The 27,311-nt window shown below is 40.8% G+C and overlaps 1 protein-coding gene and 2 long non-coding RNA genes across 3 annotated transcripts in view; 2 read left to right on the forward strand and 1 right to left on the reverse strand.

Annotated features, from left to right (window-relative positions):
* The window catches only part of LOC142599265 (uncharacterized), a 451,049-nt gene that overhangs the window by 384,527 nt on the left and 39,211 nt on the right, over positions 1 to 27,311 (forward strand). The window lies entirely within an intron of this gene.
* LOC142599234 (uncharacterized) overlaps positions 1 to 27,311 on the reverse strand; it is a 399,433-nt gene that overhangs the window by 178,422 nt on the left and 193,700 nt on the right. The window lies entirely within an intron of this gene.
* Positions 106 to 10,225, forward strand: LOC104634470 (transmembrane emp24 domain-containing protein 7). The gene is made up of 3 exons (XM_075739123.1): positions 106 to 464; positions 1,604 to 1,849; positions 5,219 to 10,225. The coding sequence occupies exons 1-3, from the start codon at positions 297 to 299 to the stop codon at positions 5,453 to 5,455; spliced, it is 651 nt and encodes a 216-aa protein (XP_075595238.1). The 5' UTR covers positions 106 to 296; the 3' UTR covers positions 5,456 to 10,225.

Here is a 27,311-nt window from a genome sequence, read left to right on the forward strand (position 1 = left end):
GCAACAGAAGTGCAACCGCGTGCGGGAGAGGCAGGGAGTACCCCCTTCCACGCTGAACACCACGTATATAAAACTATGGGGGCTCACCCGGAAGCGCTTCTATGAGGGCGGTACTAGGTGCTGTGGTTGCTTTTGTGTGTGCAGTGCGTTTCTTCAGTTAGGTTTCTTCGTCGTGACCGGTTGGCGCCGTAGACATCTTCCTCTGGGTTCCGCACCTGCTGATCTCCGACGCGGGGTTGCCCTCTTTCCGTCTGGCTCAGTCTCTGTTACGATTAGTTCCCTCTGCACGCTGAGTGATGCTGTTGCGGGACTCCGGAACCGCGGGATCGTGGGGGTGGCTGACGCTGCTGCTGGTGGCCTGCGCGGCAAGGGCCTCTGAGATCACTTTCGAGCTGCCTGACAACGCCAAGCAATGCTTCTACGAGGAGATTGTCCAGGGCACTAAGTGCACCCTCGAGTTTCAGGTACTCCTTACTTCCCTTGGCCCCCGGGGATTGTCTTGTTATTTCACTTTTACCTTTAATATTAGGGTTTTAATAATTTAATACCTATATAATTTGGTGGGCACTCAAACTATGTTATGCGAGCAGCCTATCTGAAGTGTTGCTTCTGGTGCTTGGCACCTCTGAATAAATCTTTATGGTATTATATGTTTCAATAGATATTTAAATATTTCAAACAAAATGTCTACTATTTTAGAAAGCTTCTGTATGCATACTAAAGGGCAGTGCCTTTGGATAGAAGTCTCTTCATCCTTCAGGATGCTTTATCTTAAAGGCAAGAAGTTTGGAGCAAGGATTAAATTTAACTACTAGCCTGAGAGTCATCAGAATAGTAAGCTATGAATACCTAAATTGCCAGTTGCTCTTCCTGTGGAGATAGGATGGTTAGTCTGATTCTACAGAACAATGTGCTATAGACAACAATAATCAAAGTCTGACAATACTTGAGACAACCATGAAGTTTTGAGATGCTTGTAGGAATAATATGAATGTGCTGGTGTTGGAAAGAAATACTGTCGTTAATTGTGCAGAAGTGAGGCAGCAGAACCTCTAGAACATTGCTCTGTTGACATGCATATATGAAAATGAGCCAGGCTGTAATATCTGTTCTACTGGACATATGCCATTCCTGCAACATAAAGCAGCTTGACCTAATAGGCTAGTTAGACAGTTTAGGCAGTACATAAAGGAATTGTTTTATTGTATTTTGACAATTTCAACTTGCTGACTAAATTGCATGGATGGGCTTGTGGATGTAGTAAATTACTGATATATTACAGTAATGTCTTTGCCCTATCAAATTTCATCTACTCTAGCCTTTGCTATATTACCAGTACCTTAAAATGAAGTAACTAAAACTTCCTTCTTAAATCGTTAGAAAACATAGTTGACATTACATATCCTCAATGTAAAAGATCTTATTTTGAATCGTTCTGTGTATATTCCATAGGATGAGGATTCTTGCAAACTTGTACTGAAAGATTTTCAAATTATGGCATTTTATTTTAAAACATTTGTCAGATCAAACAATTTTAAGTGCTAGTTGGGGAAGTGCTAGTTGGATGTCTGTTCTGCTTAAGACAATTTCTTGTTATTTTCAGGTCATTACTGGAGGTCATTACGATGTTGACTGTCGGTTGGAAGGTCCTGATGGTGCTGTATTATACAAAGAGATGAAGAAACAATATGATAGTTTCACATTTACTGCATCCAGAAATGGAACATACAAATTCTGCTTCAGCAATGAGTTCTCTACTTTCACACACAAAACTGTGTACTTTGATTTCCAAGTTGGAGAAGATCCACCACTGTTTCCTAGTGAGAACAGAGCAACTGCACTTACTCAGGTAAAATATTGTTGTGTTTGACAGCAACTGTTAGGAGGAGGGAATGTTTTTCAAATTCAGTTACATTAGATATCTATATAACTGTTGAAAATGAATAGGTTGGAGCTTCTTTAAAATAAACTGAGTTACTAAAAGTGAACCTCTTCCAGAAATTAGGATTTACAGAATGCAGAGCTGAGGAGGAATTAACGAGTGTGAGGTTACCAAGTGGAAATTAGGGAAAATATACAGTGGCCTAGAGTCTAAGGGAACTTTTTTATGCCATGGATCTATGTCTGTGGAAGTGTGGGTTTTATAAAGTGTAAAATATCAATGGATCAGGGTTTTCAAAATTCCTGAACTTTGAGAACAATTTGTTTTTATATTAAAATATTATAGAGTCTCTTTTGAGGGGAAGACTTGAATGGTTGATCTCTTATGTAACTATCACTCTTAAACTGGGAAGAGAATTCTAGCAAAATAAACAAATGAACAAAATCAATCATACTTAACTGGCTTCTAGATATGTCATTTATAAGACACTTAAGTGGCAAAGCAGCATTCTTGCTCCAGACTTATTTTCCTAATGTTCCCTTCTTTCTTCAGAATTTTAGTTTTACATTTCTGCCTAAACTAAATCAGCAAACTTCACTTGGAACAGTCACTTCATGAATTCTTGCTAACATTCTTACACTATAACTGTTACCAAACTTCACTTTAAACAATCATTTTAAAATGCTGTACATAGCCACTATTTTACTAGTTTGAACTCAATGGTAGAAATGCCACTTCCCAAATATCCATCTTGCTCACTTGAATTTACCCCACGTAAGTCTGCAGTGGCTAGAGATTTGTAATGACTAGGTGACTTGCTGTGAATTCAATTATAATTCTTATTTCTTTCTTCTCATCACCTTTCTCTTCTTCTTTATGTTGTCTTTTGGTTCTTGATCCTGTAGCTCCCTATCTCCCTGTACTTTCTTTAGTTTTCATTCTGTGCATTCTGTTACATGTTTTGGTGTTTTATGTATTGGTGGGGGGATGTATTTGGGGGTTTTTGTTGGTTGGTCCTTTGGCACCAGCAGAGAGTATTGAGAACACAGAACATGCAGATTCTAGATTCAGCATCTTTGCAGGCTGTGGGAGAAGGTATAAGAAAAAGTTTATCACTGGGTTGTAGCATATATAATGCAAATCAGATTTTTGGGAAAGGGGAAGTTAACTTTGAAAGCATAACACATCTTTGGTAAGTAGGTTCTCCATTGCAGTTTTCTTGAGGCTTGTAGTATGACCAAATCTGGGCAGATTTTCACAGAGACTGTAAAAGGTAAATCCTTGAAACTAGACTTTGTTTAAATTTAAGATCCCTGCTGCAGAGTAGGGGAGGGCTCTATAATTTAGCAGTTAAAAAAAAATGGCGGAATGTAATGCATTAAATCTCTTCCTGAATTTTGTTTAGAAGAATATTTTGGACTTGTTCAGACACCTGTCCTGAAAGTTATCAACTTGAAAAGCTGATTTGACACAGATATGAGTAACTGACAGTGGTTTTTATTAGGGTGTCAAACACTTTATAATAGATTATGCTTTTCATGTTATAGAAACATAGGATGGTTTGGGTTGGAAGGGATCCTAAAGACCATCTAGTTCAAACCCCCTGCCATTGGCAGGGACACCTTCCACTAGACCAGGTTGCTCAAAGCCCCGTCCAACCTGGTCTTGAACACTTCCAAGGATGGGGCATCCACAACTTCTGGGCAACCTATTCCAGTGCCTCACCACCCTCATAGAGAAGAATTGTTTCCTAATATCTAATCTAAATCTACCCTCCTTCAGCTTAAGGCCATTACCCCTTGTACTAAGACTACATGCCCTTGTAAACAGTCCCTCTCCAGCTTTCTTGTAGGCCCTTTTAGGTACTGGAAGGCTGCAATTAGATCTCCCTGGAGTCTTCTCTTCTCCAGGGTGAACAACCCCAACTCTCTCAGCCTGTCCTCATAGGAGAGGTGCTCCAGCCTTATGACCACTTTTGTGGACCTCCTCTGGACTCGCTCCAACAGCTCCATGTCCTTTTTATGCTGGACACAGTACTTCAGGTGGGGTGTCACAAGAGCGGAATAGAGGGGCAGGATCACCTCCCTCAACCTGCTGGTCACGCCTCTTTTGATGTAGCCCAGGATATGGTTGGCTTTCTGGGCTGCAAGTGCACACTGCTGGCTCATGTTGAGCTTCTCATCAATCAATACCCCCAAGTCCTTCTCCTCAGGGCTGCTCTCAATCCATTCCTCGCTCAGCCTATAGTCGTGCTTGGGATTGCGCCGACCCACGTGCAGGACCTTGCACTTGGCCTTGTTGAACTTCATGTGGTTTGCATGGGCCCACCTCTCCAGCCTGTCCAGGTCCCTCTGGATGGCATCCCTTCCCTCCAGCGTGTTGACCACACCACACAGCTTGGTGTCATCAGGAAACTTGCTGAGGGTGCACTCAATCCCCCTGTCAGGAAATACTGATTTTTTTAGGGGATAGAACAACTAACCAACTGGCTAAAACTTAAGTATTTTGAAGATATTAATTAATTTCTTGATGGTCAAAAGACAATCGTGGGTACTGACTCTTTTAGAAGATAAACTGAAAATGGAAGAAGTTTATGTATAAAATGATCTAGGTCTTGGAAAGCCTGTAGTATGTAGATTGAAAAGGTTAAGATTTTTCAGGTTAGAAAAGAGAATGTGATTTTTATGAAAGATGACAAGTGGTGTTGTGCAATTTGGTCTTGAATGTTATATGAATATGGTAGGGAGCATCAAGGAACACTGAAAGATAAGAGTTGTCCTTTCTGTAATCACTTTTTACATATGTGAAGGGTCTCATGTCAAAAGAATGTGTTGAGGTCAGCAATCTAGATTTCAGGCTTTTGTGAAACTTAAGTTTGAGAATTATGCGATGAAGAATCACATACTTCTGAAATCTAAAAATGTTTTAATATCTACTATGCACATAGCTATCTAAATCTGGGGAGAGATTTACTGCTTGTTTTGCTGATGTATGTGGAATTAACAAATGTTGGATCACTGACATTTCAATACAATGTTTATATTCACTTTTGAACCCAAACATACATGAATTTTAATATTAATTTTGTGGTGGAGTGTATTACTTTTTATTGGGTCTGTGGTTTTGCACACTTTGATACTGAAGTCAGTCGCATTCCTGTGTGTAAAACTTGATTAATATGTTAGATTTATAGTATTTCAGTCTGACAGTGGACTGAGATAATCTTCCATCTGTAAAGCTATGTGAATCCTAATTTTAAGTATCAAACAACAAAACTTCACAGAACAAGCATTAGAAGGGTTCTTAACTGAGCTATGTATTTGTTTGCTTTTCTAGATGGAGTCTGCATGTGTTTCAATTCATGAAGCTTTGAAGTCTGTCATTGATTATCAGACTCATTTCCGGTTGAGAGAAGCACAAGGCCGCAGCAGAGCAGAGGATTTAAACACAAAAGTAGCCTATTGGTCAATAGGGGAAGCTGTCATTCTTCTTGTAGTTAGTATTGGGCAGGTATTTCTCCTCAAAAGCTTCTTCTCGGATAAAAGAACCACGACAACCCGTGTTGGATCGTAACTGGTAGTGATAATGCTTCAGGTCATTGTGCTATTCACTTGTGAAATTACTGTTCTCCAATTAATTGTAGGTACAAAGGAACTAAATATGTGAAACATCTAAATGTCTACCCTTCCTCATTGATTAAAATCACAAAACATACCCCAGAAGTTATGAAATGGACACCCAATTTGAAATATATAGTAAACAATGTTTTCTGATACTTGTATTAAATATCGGGCAACGACCAGCCTCTCTTTGGTTTTGCTGATTTTAATCCAAATTGATTTTGACTTTACCGATAAGATTACCCATCTGTGGTATAGTGCTTTAAAAGAACCCAACTATCTAGTGTCTGATGTGAAAGACAATACTTATGAAAACTTGATTTGACTTCAATTTTCAGGCTGAATGTATTGGATTATAAACAAGCTAATATGATGAACTGTAGTTGCAAGATGTATTGCACTGTTTTGATTTGCTGTAACAAAAAAACGCAATCATATCCTTTGCTTTTCTGTAAAACTATTGCAAGCTTGATACTACATGATGGTGCAAATTCTCCACCTGCCTGGTAAATCTTCACCTTGAAAACTTGCTAAATTTTATACTTGAGTGTATTTGCTTAAACATACAATTCTCTACATTAAAATATGATGCATTTCTTTTATAGTGTTTTACTAAACAACTTCTAAACTGAAACTACTCAGGAAATGTGCTTTCTCTATTCAAAACCTTAAATCACCAAGTTTGTTTTTAAAAATGCAATAAAATAGGGAATTTTGTAACTTTGTCACTGAAGCTGTGCAATCTCTGTACTTGTGCTGCTGCTGCTTGTCAGATTTAAGACCAGAGATAGTTTGATTTTTATCAATCAATACAGCACCAGCACTGGACAGTTAAATTGCATCCATTAGGCACATGCAAAGCTTTTTATTAAATTGTTTTCCTATTAAGAAGCTGATTTGATACTAATACTGCATTGTGTGAGTGCTGTGAACTTTATTTCCCTGTTTGCACTGATACATTACAGCCTTGTGCGTGTAATTGCCACTCTTTTCTGTTAGTGGTCAGGAAATGTTTTAAATATTTTAGGATATCTTTTTGGTAGGTTTGTAGCTCCATTGCTTCCACTGCTCATGGCTTTAGTTTATGTATTGTAATAAACTCTTGTTTTATTTGGATGTGGAAGATCATAAATGTGCATACATACAAGTAGCTTGAATTGACCTAGTCAAAATAAGGCTAAACTTCTTCAGATGGTTCTGGAGGAGTAAATGAACTTTGACCAATTTTTAAGTGCAAACAAAATTAAGATAAAAATTGAGTTACTAATTCAAAAGACTCCACTTAAGCTAGTTTACAGCAAGCAGAGAAAGAATGCTAAATCTTCATTAATTGCCTGTATTTCCAGCAAAAAAATGACAAGTTACACATACACATGTCCAAGTGGCACTTGGACACTGAATAATTGATTTAAGATGACCTCACTTTAAATGGTGTGGTAGTTAAAAAAAGTAATATCTCTTTGTCTCTGTTGTAAACAGATAAACTACTCTTTCAGAACTGAAGAAGAAAAACTTTATCATTTCAAAAATGAGTTAAAGGTCACAGGACTATTAAAAAGCTTAATGTATATTATATTCAGAATTATGTATAATGTCCTACTATCTTGTATTGAACTTGTAATATTGCAGTTCCATTTGTGAGGTGCAAGCTTCCCTGAAACTGTAACAGAATCTCAGATCAGGAAACAAAAAAGCTAGTTCCTTCTTTTTATGCATGCACGCAATATGCTTGATTGTACCTATATGCTTTTTTCCTTATGTTTCAGCAACTGATCTTCAGTATTTTTTTGTGTTTCATTACACAAATGGTGCAGTTTAGGTGCAAGAGTCAGATAAAAACATTATTTAATTTTGATAGTTTCCACTAATCTTCTGAAGTCTGAATATCACTTGTTGATTAGCTTTAATTCCAACAAAAACATTTGTTTCAAAATTGAATACTTCCCCCCCCCCCCCCCCCCCATGAAGTCAGTTCTGTGTATTGTCAAAATTGGTAAAGAAAGTATTACCTAGCTGTCACAGAATGATAGGGGTTGAAAGGGACCTCTGGAGATCATCTAGTCCAACCTCCCTGCTCAAACAGGTTCACATACAGGATTGTGTCGAGGCAGGTTTTCAATACCTCCAGAAAAGGAGACTCTACAACCTCTCTGGGCAGCCTGTTCCAGTGCTCAGTCACCCTCAGAGTAAAGAAGTTTTTTTCTCATGTTCAGATGGATCTTCCTGTGTTCCAGTTTGTGCCCATTGCCCCTTGTCCTGTCACTGGGCACCACTGAGAAGAGTCTGGCCCCTTCCTCTTGACATCTACCCTTCAGATATTTATAAGTATTGAGAAGATGCCCTCTCAGTCTTCTCCAGGCTAAACAGACCCAGGTCTCTCAGCCTTTCCTCATAGGAGAGATGCTCCAGTCCCTTAATCATCCTGGTAGCCCTCCGCTGGACTCTCTCCAGTAGTTCCCTGTCTTTCTTGAACTGGGGAACCCAGAACTGGACACAGTACTCCAGATGTGGCCTCACCAGGGCAGAGTAGAGGGGGAGGATAACCTCCCTTGACCTGCTGGCCACACTCTTAATGCCCCCCAGGATACCATTGGCCTTCTTGGCCACAAGGGCACATTGCTGGCTCATGGGGAGCTTGTTGTCCACCAGGACTCCCAGGTCCTTCTCTGCAGTGCTGCTTCCCCGCAGGTCAACCCCTAACCTGTACTGGTGTCTGGGGTTGTCCTTCCCTAGGTGCAGGACCCTACACTTGCCTCGTTGAATTTTATTTGGTTCCTCTTCACCTAATTCTCTAGCCTGTCCAGGTCTTGCTGAATGGCAGTGCAGCCTTTCGGTGTGTCGGCCACCCCTCCCAGTTTTCTATCATCAGCAAACTTGCTGAGGGTACACTCTGTCCCGTCGTCCAGGTCATTGATGAATATGTTGAATAAGACTGGACCAAGCACTGACCCTTGGGGCACACCACTGGCTAGAGGCCTCCAACTAGACTCTGCGCCGCTTATCACAACCCTCTGGGCTCTGCCATTCAGCCAGTTCTCAATCCACCTCACTGTCCATTCATCTAACCCACACTTCCTAAGCTTACCTATGAGGATGTTATGAGAGACAGTATCAAAAGCCTTGCTGAAGTCAAGATAGACAACATCCACTGCTCTCCCTTCATCCACCCAGCCGGTCATGCCATCATAGAAGGCTCTCAGATTGGTCAGGCATGACTTCCCCTTGGTGAATCCATGTTGACCACTCCCAATAACTTTCTTCTCCTCCACATGCTTATTGATGACCCCCAGAATAAGCTGTTCTGTCACTTTTCCAGGGATGGAGGTGAGGCTGACTGGTCACATACATGTCTCTCTTTTTTCTTAATGTTTGAATGTGTTGAATGGGACTGTTTAGCTCTATTATTCCTGCTGAGGTTTAGTGGACTTGAATTTTGCATTGAAGTTAGGTATCTATCTGAGCCAAACCTCTGGTATAATGCTATATAATCATAGAATCATAGAATCATAGAATGGTTTGGGTTGGAAGGGACCTTAAAGATCATCTAGTTCCAACCCCCCTGCTGCGGGCAAGGACATCCTCCACTAGACCACGTTGCCCAAAGCCTCATCCAACCTCATCTTAAACACTTCCAGGGATGGGGCATCCACAACCTAATAATATGCAGCAATAGCTTAAAAATTCCTTTATTTTGGGGTTATGAAAAACATGATACACATTTTAAAATTTTATATATTTTTTAAAATAAGTGATTGGATAGGATATAATAAAATGCATACTACCACTTCAACACTGGGTGAAGAAATGGTTTGTGGTTTTTATTCTTTCTTTTATTTTTTGGTTAAAGCTGCATATATGAAAATAATAGTACAGTCCATGGTGTGATACACAACTAAATCACCCTATGTTAAATGAGATACAACTATGTTTGAAATTGTGAAATGTTTCAACTATTCCTTGGATGTTTTCTGTTGACATAATTTCTTTTCATGTCCTGAAATGTTAGTTCTTGTTTTAATTTGAAGGGGGGGGGGGAAGCTTGAATAAGACAAAAAGACCCTGTGAATATTATATGGGGAAAATACAAATTAATATATGAATGTGATCTGATTTGTTATTAAAAGCTTTTTGTAAGAATAATGCTCCCTTACCAAATGAAAACAAAACAATTTGAGGTCAGCCATTATTTTAACACATTACCTTCAAAAGTGTTAATCCACCTGACATTTGATTGTTACTTCTATTACTGTAGACTAAGAATTGTACAAGTTGACTGCTGTTCATAACTAGACATGCTTCAAGGTAATTGAAAAAACTCAAGTTAGATCAAGATGGTGTGGTTACTCGCTCTTTGCTCATCATGTTATCAGTGCATGCAATAGTAATTATAAACCTGTTCCTGTTGGAGTGGAATTTTAATTATTTGACCTCTGATGCCTGGAATGACTTCACCTATTGCATCTGTTCCTGTTAACACAGGATGACCAAGAAAGATTTATCTAGTGATGTCTAATGATGGGATATAAACTTTAAGTAATTCTTATATAGTAGCTAGATGTGTGGTTGGAAGTATTTTTATTATGTAGCTTATTTTTGAATCTTAGCACATACCACTTAAAAACCTGATACAGTATGTGGGCACCTTCCAAAATGGCTTTTTTCCTCCTGTTTTTTCTTCTCTGATGTTGCTTGCTCTACAATAAAAATCTTTCAAGAATATTTACATTAAGTGGATTAAAGAAAGGGGGTTTTGCTAGAAATATAAGCAAATTCTACTTTTTCTGTGACATGTTACAGTTATAGTCAAGTAGTGGTGTAGGGTATTTTTAGGTGCCTGGCACCCCAGGCATTGCTGCTCTTTACTTGGTTTCATCAAAATTCATTCTACATTAATCCGGGTGATTTTTTACTGTAATACCATTGTTATGGTATATAGCAATCATAGTAGTGATGAAATACAACATTATGTAGCAATGAACATCATGCAGTTTAAATCATTGACTATTCTCACCCAAAATCAAATCCCCTTGAGGTACACATCAAACAACTGCCCCATCCTTCTGCATTACCCACCAAGGGCACCCAGGTCCTTGAGCAACAGCAATCCCACGGATGGGTTTGCCTTTGCTGAAGGCAGGCTTAACCAAGATGATCTTCACAGATTCACAGAGCAGTAGGGGTTGGAAGGGACCTCTAGAGATCATCTAGTCCAACCCCCCTGCTAGAGTAGGTTCACCTAGAGCATGTTGCACAGGATTGTGTCCAGGTGGGTTTTCAATACCTCCAGAAAAGGAGACTCCACAACCTCTCTGGGCAGCCTGTTCCAGTGCTCAGTCACCCTCAGAGTAAAGAAGTTTTTTTCTCATGTTCAGATGGATCTTCCTGTGTTCCAGTTTGTGCCCATTGCCCCTTGTCCTGTCACTGGGCACCACTGAGAAGAGTCTAGCCCCTTCCTCTTGACATCTACCCTTCAGATATTTATAAGTATTGAGAAGATGCCCTCTCAGTCTTCTCCAGGCTAAACAGACCCAGGTCTCTCAGCCTTTCCTCATAGGAGAGATGCTCCAGTCCCCTCATCATCTTTGTAGCCCTCCGCTGGACTCTCTCCAGTAGTTCCCTGTCTGTCTTGAACTGGGGAGCCCAGAACTGGCCACAGTACTCCAGATGTGGCCTTACCAGGGCAGAGTAGAGGAGGAGGATAACCTCCCTCGACCTGCTGGCCGCACTCTTCTTAATGCCCCCCAGGATACCATTGGCCTTCTTGGCCCCAAGGGCACACTGCTGGCCCTCTAACATATTCTTTATGTGTACTACAGGGACTGGATCCCCTTTTACAGTATGTGGAAATTTTTATTAGGCAGGGCCAGCTCGATTAGTAGACCCCCTAGAGTTAACTAACCAGGTGGCCTTTGCTAAACATGTATCCCAATGTTTGAAGGTCCCACCACCCATTGCTCTCAGGGTAGTCTTTAGCAGTCCATTGTACCTTTTGATTTTCCCAGAGGCTGGTGCATGGTAGGGGATGTGATACACCCACTCAATGCCATGCTCTTTGGCCCAGGTGTCTATGAGGTTGTTCAGAAAATGAGTCCTGTTTTCTGACTCGATTCTTTCTGGGGTGTCATGTTGCCATAAAACTTGGCAAGGATAAGGCCCAGGATAGTGTTCTGGGGAGTGGCATGGGGCATGGAATATGTTTCCAGCCACCTGGTGGTTGCTTCCACCATAGTAAGTACATAGTGCTTGCCATGGAAGGTTTGTGGGAGTGTGATATAATCAATATGCCAAGCCTCCCCATATTTATATTTCAGCCATAATCCTCCATACCAGAGAGAATTTAACAGCTTGGCTTGTTTAATCACAGTGCACATTTCACATTCATGGATGACCTGTGCAATAGTGTCCATGGCTAAGTCCACCCCTCGATCACGAGCCCATCTATATGTTGCATCTCTTTCTTGATGGGCTGAGGTGTTCTGGTGGACTGACCCTGGCTGGATGCCAGGTGCCCACCAAGGCCGCTCTATCACTCCCCCTCCTCAGCTGGACAAGGGAAAGAAAATATAACAAAAGGCTTGTGGGTCGAGATAAGGACAGGAGAGCTCACTCATTACTGTCATGGGTAAAACAGACTCAACTTGGGAAAATTAATTTAATTTATTACCAATCAAATCAGAGTCAAGTAATGAGAAATAAAACCAAATCATAAAAACTTCCCCCCACCCCATCTCTCACTTCTTTCTGGGCTTAACTTTACTCCCGATTTTCTCTACCTCCTCCCCCTGAGCAGCACGGGGGGGCGGGGAACGGGGGTTGCGGTCAGTTCATCACACGCTGTGTCTGCCGCTCCTTCCTCCTCAAGGGGAGGACTCCTCACAGTCTTCCCCTGCTCCAGCATGAGATCACTTCCACAGGAGACAGTCCTCCATGAACTTGTCCAACATGAGACCTCCAGCTCCTGGGGGTCTGATGTGCCAGGCCATCAAATCCACACAGTCCAGTAAACCTGGATGTCCCTTTCCTCCACCTGGCTAGAGGCAGGGCCCCTCTAATCCTGGTCATAGTATTCGTTACTCACTTGTAAATACGAATCAGAAGTCCCTTCATTAAGATCAGGAGTAAGATCAGCCCTTCTACTCTGCCTGGGGAACTGCCTGCTGGAAACTGGAGCAGTAATTTTCCTTGAAAAATTCAGTTTTGTGATTGTTTTGCCTTGCAATTCACATATCCGTGCCTCTAGGGTCAAGGTAGGTTTTCCATCCCACTTCCTCATGTCTTCTCTGTGGTCACGGAGGTAAAACCAGAGGGTGGCTTGTGGTGTGTAAGCAATATATCCTCTCTCTTGAGCAGAGGAACACTTACTCCTAATAGCTGAGATACTGGTCCGTACAGGTGGGGAAGAGGACCTATCCTCTTTAAGTTGCTGGATGTCCTGGGACAGTTTCTCCACAGCCAAGACAAGGGAGGAAGAGAGACTTTCTTTGTATCGCTGGAGTTGACCAGCCACTTCATCCACCGTTTGTCCTTCTCCATCTTTCCAGGTCATTACCACCAATGAGTTGGTATACGATGACAGTGCGTTCCATACAATCTTCTGCCACGAGTCGTGTGCACTTGACTTCATCTGTATTTGTGGATAACTGCTTGTTGTCCAGGTCATCATAAATCACTTTCAGCATGGCTAATTCCCTCAGGTACTGGATACCTCTCTCCATGGTGGTCCACTTGCCTGGATGACATACATCTTCACTGAAGGGATATCTTTCCTTCATGCCTGACAGGAGTCGCCTCCAGAGGCTGAGGGCTCGTGTCTTTTTCCCAGTTGCCTTGTCAATGCCCCCTTCCCTAGACAGGGATCCCAGCTGCTTGGCATCCCTACCCTCTAAATCCAAGCTACTGGCCCCATTATCCTAGCATCAAAGCAGCCAGGTGATAATGTGCTCGCCTGGACAATGGCTGAAATCTTTTCTCATATCTCACAGCTCACTCAGGGACAGGGATCAGCTGATACTGAATAGCATTGAACAGAGCTTGATAGGCATGGGCCAGGCCCCAGCACATTGCAGTGATTTGTGTGTCTCTGGAATTGCCAGGGTGACAGCATACTTTTTTCCAGATATTCTACTAGCTTTTCAGGGTTCTGCACTTATTCAGGGGTGAAGTTCCAAAACACTGGTGGTGTCCACCGCCCTAGGCATTTGCTCATGCTATCCCACACATCCTGCCACTCATAACTATCCAGTCTCGGGGCAGATCTCTGAGTGATATTTTAAAATATTTGTTTAACCCTAAATAGACCTGAAACAAATTCAGGAGACATAGCAATAGGAACATGCTGGTCTGAATGTCCCAAGGATATTTAAAGAGCTGTTGTAACTAGCCTGAAGGAGAAAGGGAAGGTGAAGGTGAAAGTATTCCTCCCTGTAACCCCCATAGATTGGTTCTCTGGGGAAAAAAGTTTGAGAGTGCAATTATTAATAATTCCCAGGAGATAGCACCCAAAGTACGGAAATGACAGTAATGCTGAATACACAGACCAAATCATGCTCATGGCCAGTAATGTTATCTTATAATAAGCAAGTAGTACACAGTGCAGCAAAAGGAACGTTCTCATCCAGCTCCCAGAGGTGATAAACAGCACCGTACAGAATAAATAATGCAAGTAAGGACTTACATGGCACAACCATGCAAACAATACAACATTGTGACTAGCGACTATTAAGCTAATATAATGAATGCTTAGAATGAATTTATTTTCACATGCTCTGGTGAAATCTGTCGTTATCTCAATCCTTCAAGCCCCATGTTGGGCGCCAAAACGACTGTTGTGGTTTAAACCCAGCTGGCAGCTAAATCAACCACACAGCCATTCGCTCACCATTCAGTGAAACATAATCTGCTTAAAGTGTACCACTTTTAGCCATTTGTTGAACACTCAAGTGATTACCTCACCAAAGTACATCGCTTTTACAGCCAGACACAGCAGGATCTCGCGGTACATGTTTCCTTGGGAAAACAGGTTAAAAATCTGAAGGATAAAGGAATACAAACAAGCACGTTCCTCTTATACCGAGAGAAAACAAATTATCTTCTGAGGCTTTTAAGAGGGAAATGGGAACTGGCTGGAAAAGAGAGGTGAACTGGAATGCTGATGGGTAGCTTTGCGTATTTAAGAACTCAAAATGTCAAAATCCCAATATATTGAGGAAGTCAGAAAAGCAAGCATGAACTTAAACTCTGAAGTGATACACATTTTCTAAACCATAATTTATTTCTGATGCTCATAGCAGTAGTGTCATCAAAACCCTCTGGCAGTTACCACAACAAAAAAGTTTCATGCATAATATAAAAATTTCTTACACAGCCATGACCCTGTGAAGAGTCATACATTTCCAGCATGAATAACCCAAGGAGTCATACTAGCAAGAGCGGGACTACAGGCACGTACAGTGAAACATAAGCTCATTCTTCAGACAGTCGATAACTCAGAAAAGCCTGACCCCCACAAAAACAAGAAGACCATGTTCCCCAAGTCCAGTGCAAGGAGGGGCTGCTCCAGAAGGCAAACAGAATACTTGGGTTTTAACAGAACCGTGTGCAATATGATGCTATGAGAGCAGAAAGGGCCAGACGTGCAAGTGCCCCAGTCAGCACTATGTTTACATTTTTATATAAAAAGACCAGTAAATAAAACTAGAATAATTAAAATAATAGTAATGGTTTCTTTCCTTGAAAGTTTACCTTTAGGAAGAGGAAACTTTTCTATGCATTGGGATTTAGTTAAGCTCAGGTAGATCACCTAAGCCTCTCAGCTTTCATGTATGCAGAAACACTTGTAAGATCCAAGACAAGCAAATCAGAGACACAGCACAATCTTGCAGAAGGCACCACTGACAGCTCAGTACAAATCCAGTGCACAATTTCTTCAGTATTTCAAGGACAGTTACAGTTCTCACTGTGTTTTTGGTTTGGGTTTTTTTTAAACAGCACTATGAATTATTATTAGATTAAAAATTTTAAGTTCAGAAAACAATGAAAACTAAAGCCAAGACAAACATACAAGAATGAAGAGACCACTGTTCACTTAAGATCCAGTTTTGCATCAATGAAACCAAAGTTCTACTGCTGACTCTATTGAAGGAGGCATCAGGTCCTCACTTGTGGTTGTTCACCTTCAAGCCTTGTAGAGACACAAGTTTAACTTCATAAGGTCTAGTAACACCCAGAACTAGCTCTTGCCTCTGGTCATCAATGCTACAATTGTCATTACCCTTCTTTTTCCTAGACAAAAAGTGACAAGAAAGGAGATTCAGGATCATAACTGTGAATGCAACAGTTATTATCAACCAACAGTATGCTCTTTGAAACTTGCTAAAAGACAGAATACCCTTACACTTGAATATTTGTCCTCTAATAAATGCAAGTAGAACTGTTTAAATTTGTCATCTGTTATCAGCAACTGGAAAAAAAAAAATCATATAAACAGTAGCTCTATTCCTGCGGTTACCACCTCAGGTATGAGGAAGCAGCACAGCCACAGCCACCTTAGGGACAACTGTTGAATACAATCAGAGATATTAAAACTGGAAAAGGAAACAGACTCAAATAGCTTTTAGATGTCACTATGATTTTTACCAGGTAGGAGCTGATACTGCACAGGAAATGCCTAACATATTTCAAAGGGTTCAGCTATAACCAGAGAATCATGAAGCCCATCACGGAAGCTTTATTTAAGTACGGTGTTAGATAACAACGTAGTAGTTCCCAATTCTCCTGTTGTGGTGGGCCACACAGCCTTTAACAGGGGAAAAGGGTGAAACATGGTGGCCTCCACCTTACAGCAAACTCAGTCACTCATGTATCTGTCACCTTCATCCGTGCTGCAGGTCATTCCCTGTGAACACTGGAGGGCACACACGACTCCAGGCACAAGTACATGCTTCTGCATTAAATCCATACCTCCTCCCTGCTCAGGGCTGGAGAGCTCCAGGAGGGAGGTTGGTAATTTGTGTAGCTGCCTCTCAGCTGCCAGTTTTTCCTGTTAGTCCTGCAGTTACGGATGTTTTTTATGGAAATGTGCTCCTTGTCACCTTCTTTTCCAAGGCATCTATGGTTCCTTTCCCTTCCGCATCATGAGGACATCAGGGGAAGTTCAGGTTGGATACTAAGAGTAAGTTCGTCACTGAGAGAGGGGTCAAGCACTGTAACAAGCTCCCCAAGGAAGTGGTCATGGCTCTGTTACCACTCAAACGGCAATAAAAACTTTCCAAACAGAAATGCAGTTTAGAAAGCCAACATTGGTTTATTCAGCGCTGGGTGCATGGGGGATCTCTCCTCCTAACATGCACACCTAGCCTTTAATCCCTTATACATTTATACCCTTAGGTTACAAAATCACACTTACATCACTACAAAATTACATTTACATCACATAGTTACCTTATTGCGATTGGTAAAAAGTTTTCTTGCTTTGATTTAAAGCTATATACTTAGAGAAATTCAAAGAGCATGCCCAGTGAGGGCTGGTCATACCTCGAAGATGGGTAGCTTTTAGAATGGAGGTGTGTTTTGGTATTATAATTAGATTATAATGAACAAAGTTCAGTCAAAGGGCATGATATTGACAGAAAATAAAATATTACTTGCATCCACTGCCAACTATATGCTTTATCTATTCTATCGTTCACGTCAGGTTAGGACTATACAATGGACATAATTAGCAGCCACAAATTGGTTAGCAACATCAAACAAAACACAATCACCCAACCATCACCATACCGTTCTGCTCAGAATGTTCCCTTCCCATCACCATGTTTATCCATTCGGTTACAATTCCCTCCTTTGGAAGTTTTGAAATAATCACATTTCAATACTTCTACTCATATTTTCTTAGCCTACAAAGAGGTATCCACTGAATAAGGCAACAGGTAATGATAATTATACTTATAAACAATAAAACAAATACAAATTATTTCTTATCCAAAATACTAAAACACCCAGAACGATTAACCCTTTCATTATTGATTAAATTTACTGTAGTAATAGCACAATTAATTATTCACAACAAAAAGCTACAGAACTTATACAATCCCTTAATTAAATAATTTACTGAACGTGACTTAGTTTCAGTTTTAAAGGTCCCTCTTGTTTGGATCTCCACTGCTGAGGAGGCGCCTTCTTCACACAGGTATAATGAATCCATGAATCAATCCCATCAAGTTTAATAGCTGTGTAGGTTGTGAATAAAATCTGGAAAGGTCCTTTCCACCTCTCCTTCAGTGGCTCATCTGACCACGTCTTCAAATAGACCCAATCTCCTGGTTGGAATGCATGAACAGTGGTGTCAAGGGACAGAGGTGCTCTGTCAGCCACAAACCTGTGGAGAGAAGACAACACTTTCCCTAGAGATATTACATATTCTTTTAAATAATGTTTTCCTATTTGTTCGGAATCTGCTCCGGCTCTGGCAGTTTGATATGGTTTCCCATACAATATCTCAAATGGGCTTATTTTTTCAGCACTTTTTGGTTGAATTCTAATTCTTAAGAGAGCGAGAGGCAATGTGTCTGGCCACTTGATCTGGGCTTCCTGACAGATTTTACTCACTTGCCTCTTCAAATTTTGGTTCATTCTTTCTACCTTTCCACTGGACTGTGGCCTCCAGGGAGTATGTAAATCCCATTTTATTCCTAATACTTCAGCTAAAATTTTAACTAATTCTGCAACAAAATGGGGTCCCCTATCTGATGACAATCCTAGTGGCACCCCAAATCTTGGTATTATTTCCTTTAATAGCACTTTTGCTACTTCCTTTGCTTGATTGGTACGACATGGATAGGCTTCAGGCCATCCTGAAAATGTATCTACCAATACTGAAAGATACCAATATCTGTTTTGCCTTGGGAGTTCCGAGAAGTCAATCTGCCAATAGTCTCCTGGTGAATTTCCTCTTTTGGTTATTCCCTGTAAAAGTATTTGACAAGTTTGAGGATTATTCTTTAAACACAGTTCACTTCTTTGCACTATACTTTTCACAATTCCCATCATTTGAACACTAATTACTCGTGGGTTTAAAGCTTCGATCAGGGACTCTATTCCCCAATGAGTCTCTGCGTGTTTTCTCTCAGCTAGCTCCCTCATTAGTTCTTGTGTTACAATTACCTGGTTTGTCGGCGTAACCCACCATCCTTCATAATTTTTCTTGGCTTTTGTCACTTCTGCCAGCTTATCATCTTCAGGGGTATATTTTGGTTCTTTTGTTTCTAAATTCTGTTGCTTCCATGGTAGGAGTAGCAGCACCTGTTTTCCCGCTGCTTCTTTTGCTGCTTTGTTGGCTCTTCGATTCCCCATTTGAACTGGTGAATATCCATGTTGATGAGCTTTACAATGCATGAGAGCTACCTTAGCTGGCAAGTGGCCCGCTTTTAACAAAAGTTCAATGGTGGGCCCATGTTTTACCGGCGAGCCCTGCAATGTTAAGAGTCCTCGCTCTTTCCAAATAGCTCCATGGGCATGCACAATTCCAAAAGCAAATTTTGAATCAGTCCATATACTTACCTTCTTTCCTTTGGATAACTCCGATGCTCTTAGTAGAGCAATCAGTTCTGCTTTCTGGGACGACGTATTCGATGGCAGCCCCTTTGTCTCCAGGATATTTCTTGCAGTTACCACTGCATATCCGGACCTTCAAGTACCGCCTTGCATGAAACTGCTTCCATCCACATACAGCTCCAAGTCAGCTTCTTCAAGGGGATCATCCTTTAAATCAGGTCTGCTGGAGTACACCTGTTCAAGAGTTTGTAAACAGTTATGAGTTAATTCTCCTGATTCTGCATTGGCTGTTAGGAACATTGCAGGATTGGTTACAGTTGTTACCTTAAGTTCCATGTCATCTCGTTCTAGCAGCACTGCTTGATATTTTAACATTCGACTAGGAGATAACCAATGACCCCCCTTTTGTTCCAATACCATGGTCACTGCATGGGGTACATAGACAGTCATCTTTTGTCCTAGTGTTAGTTTTTGAGATTTCTGTATCAGCAATATCGTCGCGGCTACTGCTCTCAAACAAGTGGGCCATCCTTTACTCACATTATCCAATTGCTTAGAAAAGTATCCCACTGGCCGTTTCCAGGATCCTAACTTTTGAGTTAGGACTCCTAATGTGATATGTAACCTTTCATGCACAAACAATTCAAATGGTTTCTCCAAATCAGGAAGTCCTACTGTGGGTGCACTCATCAAAGATTCTTTCAGTTTCTGAAAGGCTTTCCGACATTCCGGTGTCCAGGTTAATATTTGCTCTTCTCCTTGGAAAGCCTCATATAAAGGTTTCGCTATTAACCCAAAGTTCACAATCCAAAGGTGACACCACCCAACCATGCCCAGAAAAGCCCTCAATTCTTTCTTTGAGTTTGGTTCAGGAATCTGACAGATTGCTTTCTTTCTTTCCTGCCCTAGACTGCGTTGCCCTTGAGAAATAGTAAATCCCAGGAAAATTACTTCTTCCTTCGCAATCTGGGCTTTCTTTCGGGACACTTTGTATCCTGCTAGACCTAAAAAGTTCAATAATTCAATTGTGTTTTGTAATACTTTTTCCTCTGTTTCTGTTGCCAACAAAATGTCATCAACATACTGTACTAAAGTTCAGTCTTCATGATCTTTCTTCCATTCCTCCAGCTCTTTTGCTAATTGATTTCCAAAAATGGTTGGGCTATTTTTAAAGCCTTGCGGCAACACAGTCCAGCACAATTGTGTTTTCCTTCCAGTGGTGGGATTTTCCCGCTCGAAGGCAAATATCTTTTGGCTTTCTGTGGCCAGCAGCAGGCAGAAGAAAGCATCTTTTAGATCCAGTACCGTGAACCACTTACCAGTTTCCTTCAAGATTGTTAATAAAGTATAGGGATTTGCCACCACTGGATGCACATCTTGGACAATTTGATTTACTGCCCTTAAATCTTGTACCAGCCTATACTCTTCCGAGTGGGGCTTCTTCACGGGCAGGATTGGAGTATTATATTCTGACTGATATTCTCTCAAAAGTCCATATTTTAAAAGTTGTTCAACTACTGGCTCCAGTCCCTTTCTAGCTTCTAGTTTCACAGGATACTGTTTTCGTCTTACCGGTTTGGCGTCTGGTTTTAGTTGAATTACCACAGGTTCTGCTGCATTAGATCTTCCGGGTGCTCCTGATGCCCAAACCAAAAGAATCATGGCATCCTCCACTTCTTTGGGTATCTCTGGTGGTGGCATCTCCTTCTGCAACATAAATACTTGCGCATCCAAGCCTTTTTCCTGTGGTATTATTACTTGAATTTTTCCTTTTTCAAAAGTTATCTGTGCATTTAATTTACTCAATACATCTGGTCCCAGCAAAGGCATAGGGCAATCCAGTATATACAAAAACTGATGGGTTAATACCCTTTCTCCAATTTTACATTTTATAGGTTGGAAAAATGGCCTATTTTCCTTTTTCCCTGTGGCACCAATCACCGATGTTTTCTCCTTAGACAGTTTCCCTTTACAAGTATTCAATACTAAGTTGCTCCTGTATCTACTAAAAATTCCATATCATTGTTCCCCACCTTTACTATAACCAGGGGCTCATCTTTTGGGGAACGTTCTTCAGCCCCTGGTCTCCCTCAGTCTGAGTCCAGGGTGAGTAGAGGCATTGCTTCCCTCTTCCCCTTCCTCAGTTGAGGGCACTCCTTTTTCCAATGCCCTTTATTTTTACAAAATGCACATTGATCCTTTTCTAATTGGAACCTTGGGGGTCTGGGATTCCCTCTCCTAGGTCCCCCACACCCTTGCCCTTTAACCTTGCTTGTTTCCAAAGCTATTGTTGCAGCTAATAGTTTTGTTTCTCTCGTCCTTTCTTTCTTTTTACACTCCTCCTCCGCTTTTTCTCTGTTATTAAATACCTTCCAGGCATTTTCTAACATTTCGTCCAGAGAACGTGCATTGGCCCTTTCTAATTTCTGCAATTTATGCTTTATATCTGTACTTGATTGTCCCATAAATATGTGAACCAGGGAAACTTGATCCCTTTCATTCTTGGGATCCAAATCAGTAAATTTTCATCCTTTCCCTGAATGACCTGGTACAATTTTGACCAATTTTTAGCCTTTGGTATTGCATTTCTTATACCATATAGAACCAATCTCTGATATTCAGTTAACATCAATCTTTGGGGGGGGGGGTTATTTGGGTCCCAATTTGGATTATTTTCAGGGAAATGTCTATCTAGCTGTCCAGCCTGTACTGCCTGTGGGTGAGTTCTCTCCACCTCTTCCCTTGCCTTTGCCAGCACCGTACACTTTTCCTCAAATGTCATCAAATTACTCAGGATAACCTGCAAATCTTGCCAATCAGGATCTTGATTATTAATAATAGTTTCCATTACTTTGGCCACTCTATCGGGATCTTCCTGATAGATTCTGGCCATTTCCTTCCAGGCTTTTAAATCAGAGACTGAGAAAGGTACTTTCACCCAGACAGGTCTCTCTGGCCCCACCGCTTGCCTAAGAGGGGCTTGTAAATGAGCTTTTCTGGTTCTCGTCCTACCAGCAACGGGACTAGTTCCTCCCTCTGGATCACTATGACTTGGAGTCAGAATCAAGAGGGTTTGGAGTGCGAGTCCTGGAGCGTTCGGACTCTCGATCCTGCTTAACTCTAGGTGGCAGTGTTAGCATTTGTATGTCCTCTTCACTACTTTCTTTCCCTTTTAATTTAGTACATCTTTTTCCAATACTACAGGCAGAGCAACATCTCTTTGGGGCTTTATCTCCTACCATCATAACTTGATCTTTATTCAACCCACATCGTCGCTGAATCGGCCAATCATTCCTTAGAGCGAAAAACAAATCTACATACGGTATTTTATCCCATTTTCCCTCTCTTCTACAGATCAACATTAGCTGCAATATAGTGTTATATTTTAAACTACCGTTCTTCGGCCATTTTTCTTGATCCTCTAAAGTATACAGTGGCCACCAATGATTACAATATTCAACAAGCTTCCTTTTGATTAGAGGATCTCCTCCAAACTTATTCCAATGTTTCAGAATACAACCTAGAGGTGAACATTTCGGGATCCCGCCCTCCAGTGATTGTTGTATTCCCATTATTACTATACCCTTTTTACTCGAGTTGCCAATATAAACCAAAATTTGGACTCCAGGCGTCCCCATACAAGCATCCAAATTACCAATAATTCAGGCAGGACTCTTACCCTCCTGGTGGGACTCCAACCCACAACCTAAATCCAAACTCCGGGTATCCCTGTAGTAGCGTGCAGATTTCCAAAGGGCACGTTACCAAAACCAAGCAAAGCAAGTACAATATTCACAATGTAGCCGGCAGTTACCAATCAATTTCAGAAACCAATGTTGTTCTCAAAAAGCTGTCTGGGACTCACCCGAGAAGAGGAATCATCATGCCTCCCTCCGAAAATCACTTTGGTGTGCGCACTGGGAACCCCGATGATTCCTCCACTCTGCCGAGCCTTCAGAGAGCAAGTCCCATCTGGGTCGCCAAAACTGTTACCACTCAAATGGCAATAAAAACTTTCCAAACAGCAATGCAGTTTAGAAAGCCAACATTGGTTTATTCAGCGCTGGGTGCATGGGGGATCTCTCCTCCTAACATGCCCACTTAGCCTACAAACATACACATATTTATATTCTCAAAACACACAAAGTTACAATTACATCACTTTTAGTTACATAGTTACTTCATTATGATTGGTGTAAAACTTTCTCGCTTTGCTTTCAAAGCTATAGACTCAAAGAAATTCAGAGAGCATGCCCAGTGAGGGGTGGTCGTACTTTGGAGGCGGTTAGCTTTTAGAATGGAGGTGTGTTTTGGTATTATAATTAGATTATAATGAACAAAGTTCACTCATAGGACATGATTTTGACAGAAAATGAAATATTACTTGGCTCATGTACCAACTACACAATTTATCAGCTCCATGGTACCACCAAGCTCTCAAGTTCTCATTCTTAAAATGTTTTTATTAGTTACCTGTTAGGTTGGGGCTGTACAGGGGCCATAGCAGCAAGACTGGTTACTAATACCACGATCATTCGACCATTACCTTACTATTACTAATAATCTCATCACCTTGTTTACAGAGACTATACACAACCTATCCCATCACCATAATTAAAAAAAAGTTAAACACATATAGGTTACAATTGCACTAACAAGAGCCTTAGAACTAAGTGAAGGAAAGCGAGTGAATACATGGACCGATTCCAAGTATGCATTTGGAGTATTACACGCACATGGAGCAATTTGGAGAGAAAGGAGACTGTTCTCATCTCAAGGAACTGGAATTAAGCATGCAGAGCAGATTTTAAAATTACTTGAAAGTGTACAGAAACCAAGAGAAGTGGCTATCATGCATTGTAAAGCTCACCAAACCGGACAAACCCTACAAGAAAGAGGCAATCAAGTGGCTGATGTGACCGCTCGTAAGGTTGCAGAAAAGGGTAAAGGGATATTGGCAATAATACCTGAAAAGAAGATAGAATTAGGAGAATTCCCTAACTATGATAGTCGGGATAAGAATTTAATTGAAACACTGAAAACTGAAATACAGGAAAACGGATGGGCTGTTACTCCTATGGGGCAGGTAATTCTAACCCCAATTTTGCATTGTGGAACTGAAAATTTATTGAAACATCTACAAAAATCAGTGGTGAGTGGTAATATGGTAGAAATTATAAAGTCCGTAGTTGAAAGGTGTGAAACATGCCTTAGGAATAATCCAAAGACACAGAATAAAATTCAGTTTGGATCAACAAAACCAGGAAATATTCCAGGAGAACACTGGCAGATAGATTTCACTGAATTACCAAGAAAAGGAAGATTGCGATATCTCTTAGTATTGGTGGATACTTTTACAGGATGACCTGAAGCTTTCCCATGTCACACCAACAAAGCCAGGGAAGTTGTTAAGATCTTGCTTAAAGAAATAATACCACAATTTGGTGTTCCTTTTGGGATTTCTTCAGGATAGGGGACCACATTTTGTTGCAAACATTGTCCAACAAGTAAGTAGAATATTACAAATAACATGGGAACTGCATGCTCCCTATCGTCCACAATCTAGTGGACGGGTAGAGCGCATGAATCAAACCTTAAAACTACAGTTGAGTAAAATTTGCCAAAAAAACCCTCAATGATCTGGATACAAGCACTTCCACTTGCTCTATTGAGACATACATTGATGAGAGTGGAAGGATATCTGAAGATTTAAAAATCATACATGACCAAACAACAATTTTACATGAAGTTACTAAAGATAATACCTCTTTTGGGTTTGAAGAGATTTGGAATACTCTTACTTCTTGGCTACCTAACTGGTCGTGGTTGAAAAAGCTATTTTTATTAGTGATTTTTATTATAGTGGTTTGTATTCTTGCCTGCATAATGATTCGATGCTGTCACTGCTGTACTAACCTCTGTTCAAGATACAATAAGTTTGTACAGTGAGAAATTGTAGCATGTAAGCTACAAATCCTCGAAAAGAAAAGAAGGGATTGATACCTGTGAATGTTGAAATATTAAGATCAATTCAAGCAATTAGAGCCATTGCTCAATAGATGTAACCAAACAAAAGGGAAACCATTGTAACTTAGAAAATAATGAGTTGTAAGATAAGAAGCTCTGGAACAATCTCATTCTAAACAGCTCGGCCTTGGAAGAACAGATGCGCAAAGATAAGAAAGGTACAAGGTGATCACAAAACCAGCCTTGAAGGATAAGGTATAGGTGATATCAGGACTGAGTCTGAGCCTTCATCTGAAGACCTCCAAGGACCACCCGGAGGTGCCGACAAACATGGGCAAAAGACATTAGCATATGCTAACAAGTTCCCAGAAAATCCATGAATGTGATAAGCACTACTCGGAAATATACTGAATATGTATATTAACATAGTAGAAATACTTGCTAGTTTTGTCTTTTGGGTGTGCACGTTAGGTGGAGTTATCCCCCGTGCACCCAGCGCTGCAATAAAGAATGCCTGCTTTCTAAAACTTCAAAATAAGTCTGAGAGAGTGAATTATTTTGCCGCTTTCCAGTAACAATGGGGCCACTGCTCCAGCACAGGTCTCCCTCTTTGTATGCTCTCCTGTCTCATTTGGCTTTACAGGTTATGTAACTGTGGGATAGGGGCCGTGAAACAGAAACTATAGAATCAGGTTGAGATAATTAGTTTGTAACCAAGGTAATAGGTAATGAAGCTAACTGACCATGGCAAGGTACAATGCTGCTCTGTTCCATGTACAGTCCCTACCAAACTGAACAATAGGTTCGGAGATATTAATCTTATGAAGTAAGTTGTTATGGACAGGTGCATCCACAACGATGATACTGCGCATGGCTGCAAGAAGAAGGTCACCCAGCGAACACGGGTGCGAGACCACTGACGACCACCAGAGACCCTTGAGGACCACCAACTCAAATCACTGAGCATGTGTGATGGGGAGGAGAATATGGAAATGGATTCCAAGAAATGATTATCATAGGACTGCCTTTTCTGAGGAAAATTATGAATATGTATGTTTTGATTCTATAGAACCTGTGTGTTGGTGATCACCTGGCATGCACATTGGGTGGAGCTATCCCCCGTGCATCCAGCGCTGCAATAAAGAATGCCTGCCTTTTAACACTACATTGGTGTTACGAGGTTTATTCCTGGATTTTGGTGACAGTTACAGGCTTGTTAGTCAAGGGAACACCAAGGTCTAGAAAGTCTAACAGGGCACAAGGCTTGCCTAAAAAGGCACTGAACTGTTTGCTATGTAAAGAAAGAAATTAAAGGAGGCCACATGCAATTAGGAGGCTTTTCTCTCTCTTTTCTGCTAAATTATTACTGAAAACAGCTGGCAGGGGGGAGATGGGGTGAATATTGCTCTGATAAATGGCTATTCTTTGTCATGGCAAAGTCATTACATTGGGTCTGCCAGAATTCTACCAGAAGGCATGTCTTGTGAAGCCAGTTTTGAAGCTGTCAGTATGTGATTCTCTCTTCTTTGCAATTCTTTTTTTTAATATTTTGCAAGTTATTATTTTCTCTAAAGCTAATGGGCAGTTAACATGACAAGCCAGTTCCTTGCTGACTATAAATCTGTGGTTTACTGATGTTGGAATCTGTATTTTTTTCAGTCTCCAGACACAAACTTTTATATGGCAGGAGGTCTCCATTTTAATCAGAAAGCACACAGATCTGTTTCAAAAGTATGGCCCTGGATAAGCATTATTCAGTACTCTGTAAGCAGAGAACAACGGTGCTTGGGAATATTTTCCCTCGTTCTGGTAATACAGATGACACAAAATTCATACTCTGTTACTTCTAAAATTATAATATTCAGAAGACAGTTCAGGTCTAACCATATCCTACTTTACCAGTTCTGACATCTTTTTCTCCTCTTTCAAATGATTTTTAAATGAACTGGCTTATTCTAATGAGAGAAAGTTTCTCAACAAGAGAGATGGAAGTCACATCTGAATTTTATTTTAATTGTTTTCCCAAGATAAAAATGAAGGCTTTTCTAAGAATGACTTGTGTCACTTCCTTCATGAGTAAAGGACTTGTTAGAAAAGATGGTACATGAATATCGAGAATGTTTTTGATATGATCCAGGAGGATATATAATCTTCTGCCAAGATAATTCTGCTGTAATCTAATTGAAAGGCATCTAAAGGCAGTCACCTACTATACGATTATTGCAACTAACTGAAATGTGACTTCAAAACTGCAGATTTTATACATTCTGCCACTGTTTCTATAAATTTCT

This window comes from Balearica regulorum, chromosome W (genome assembly GCF_011004875.1).
Source record: "Balearica regulorum gibbericeps isolate bBalReg1 chromosome W, bBalReg1.pri, whole genome shotgun sequence".
NCBI classification, from domain to species: domain Eukaryota; kingdom Metazoa; phylum Chordata; class Aves; order Gruiformes; family Gruidae; genus Balearica; species Balearica regulorum.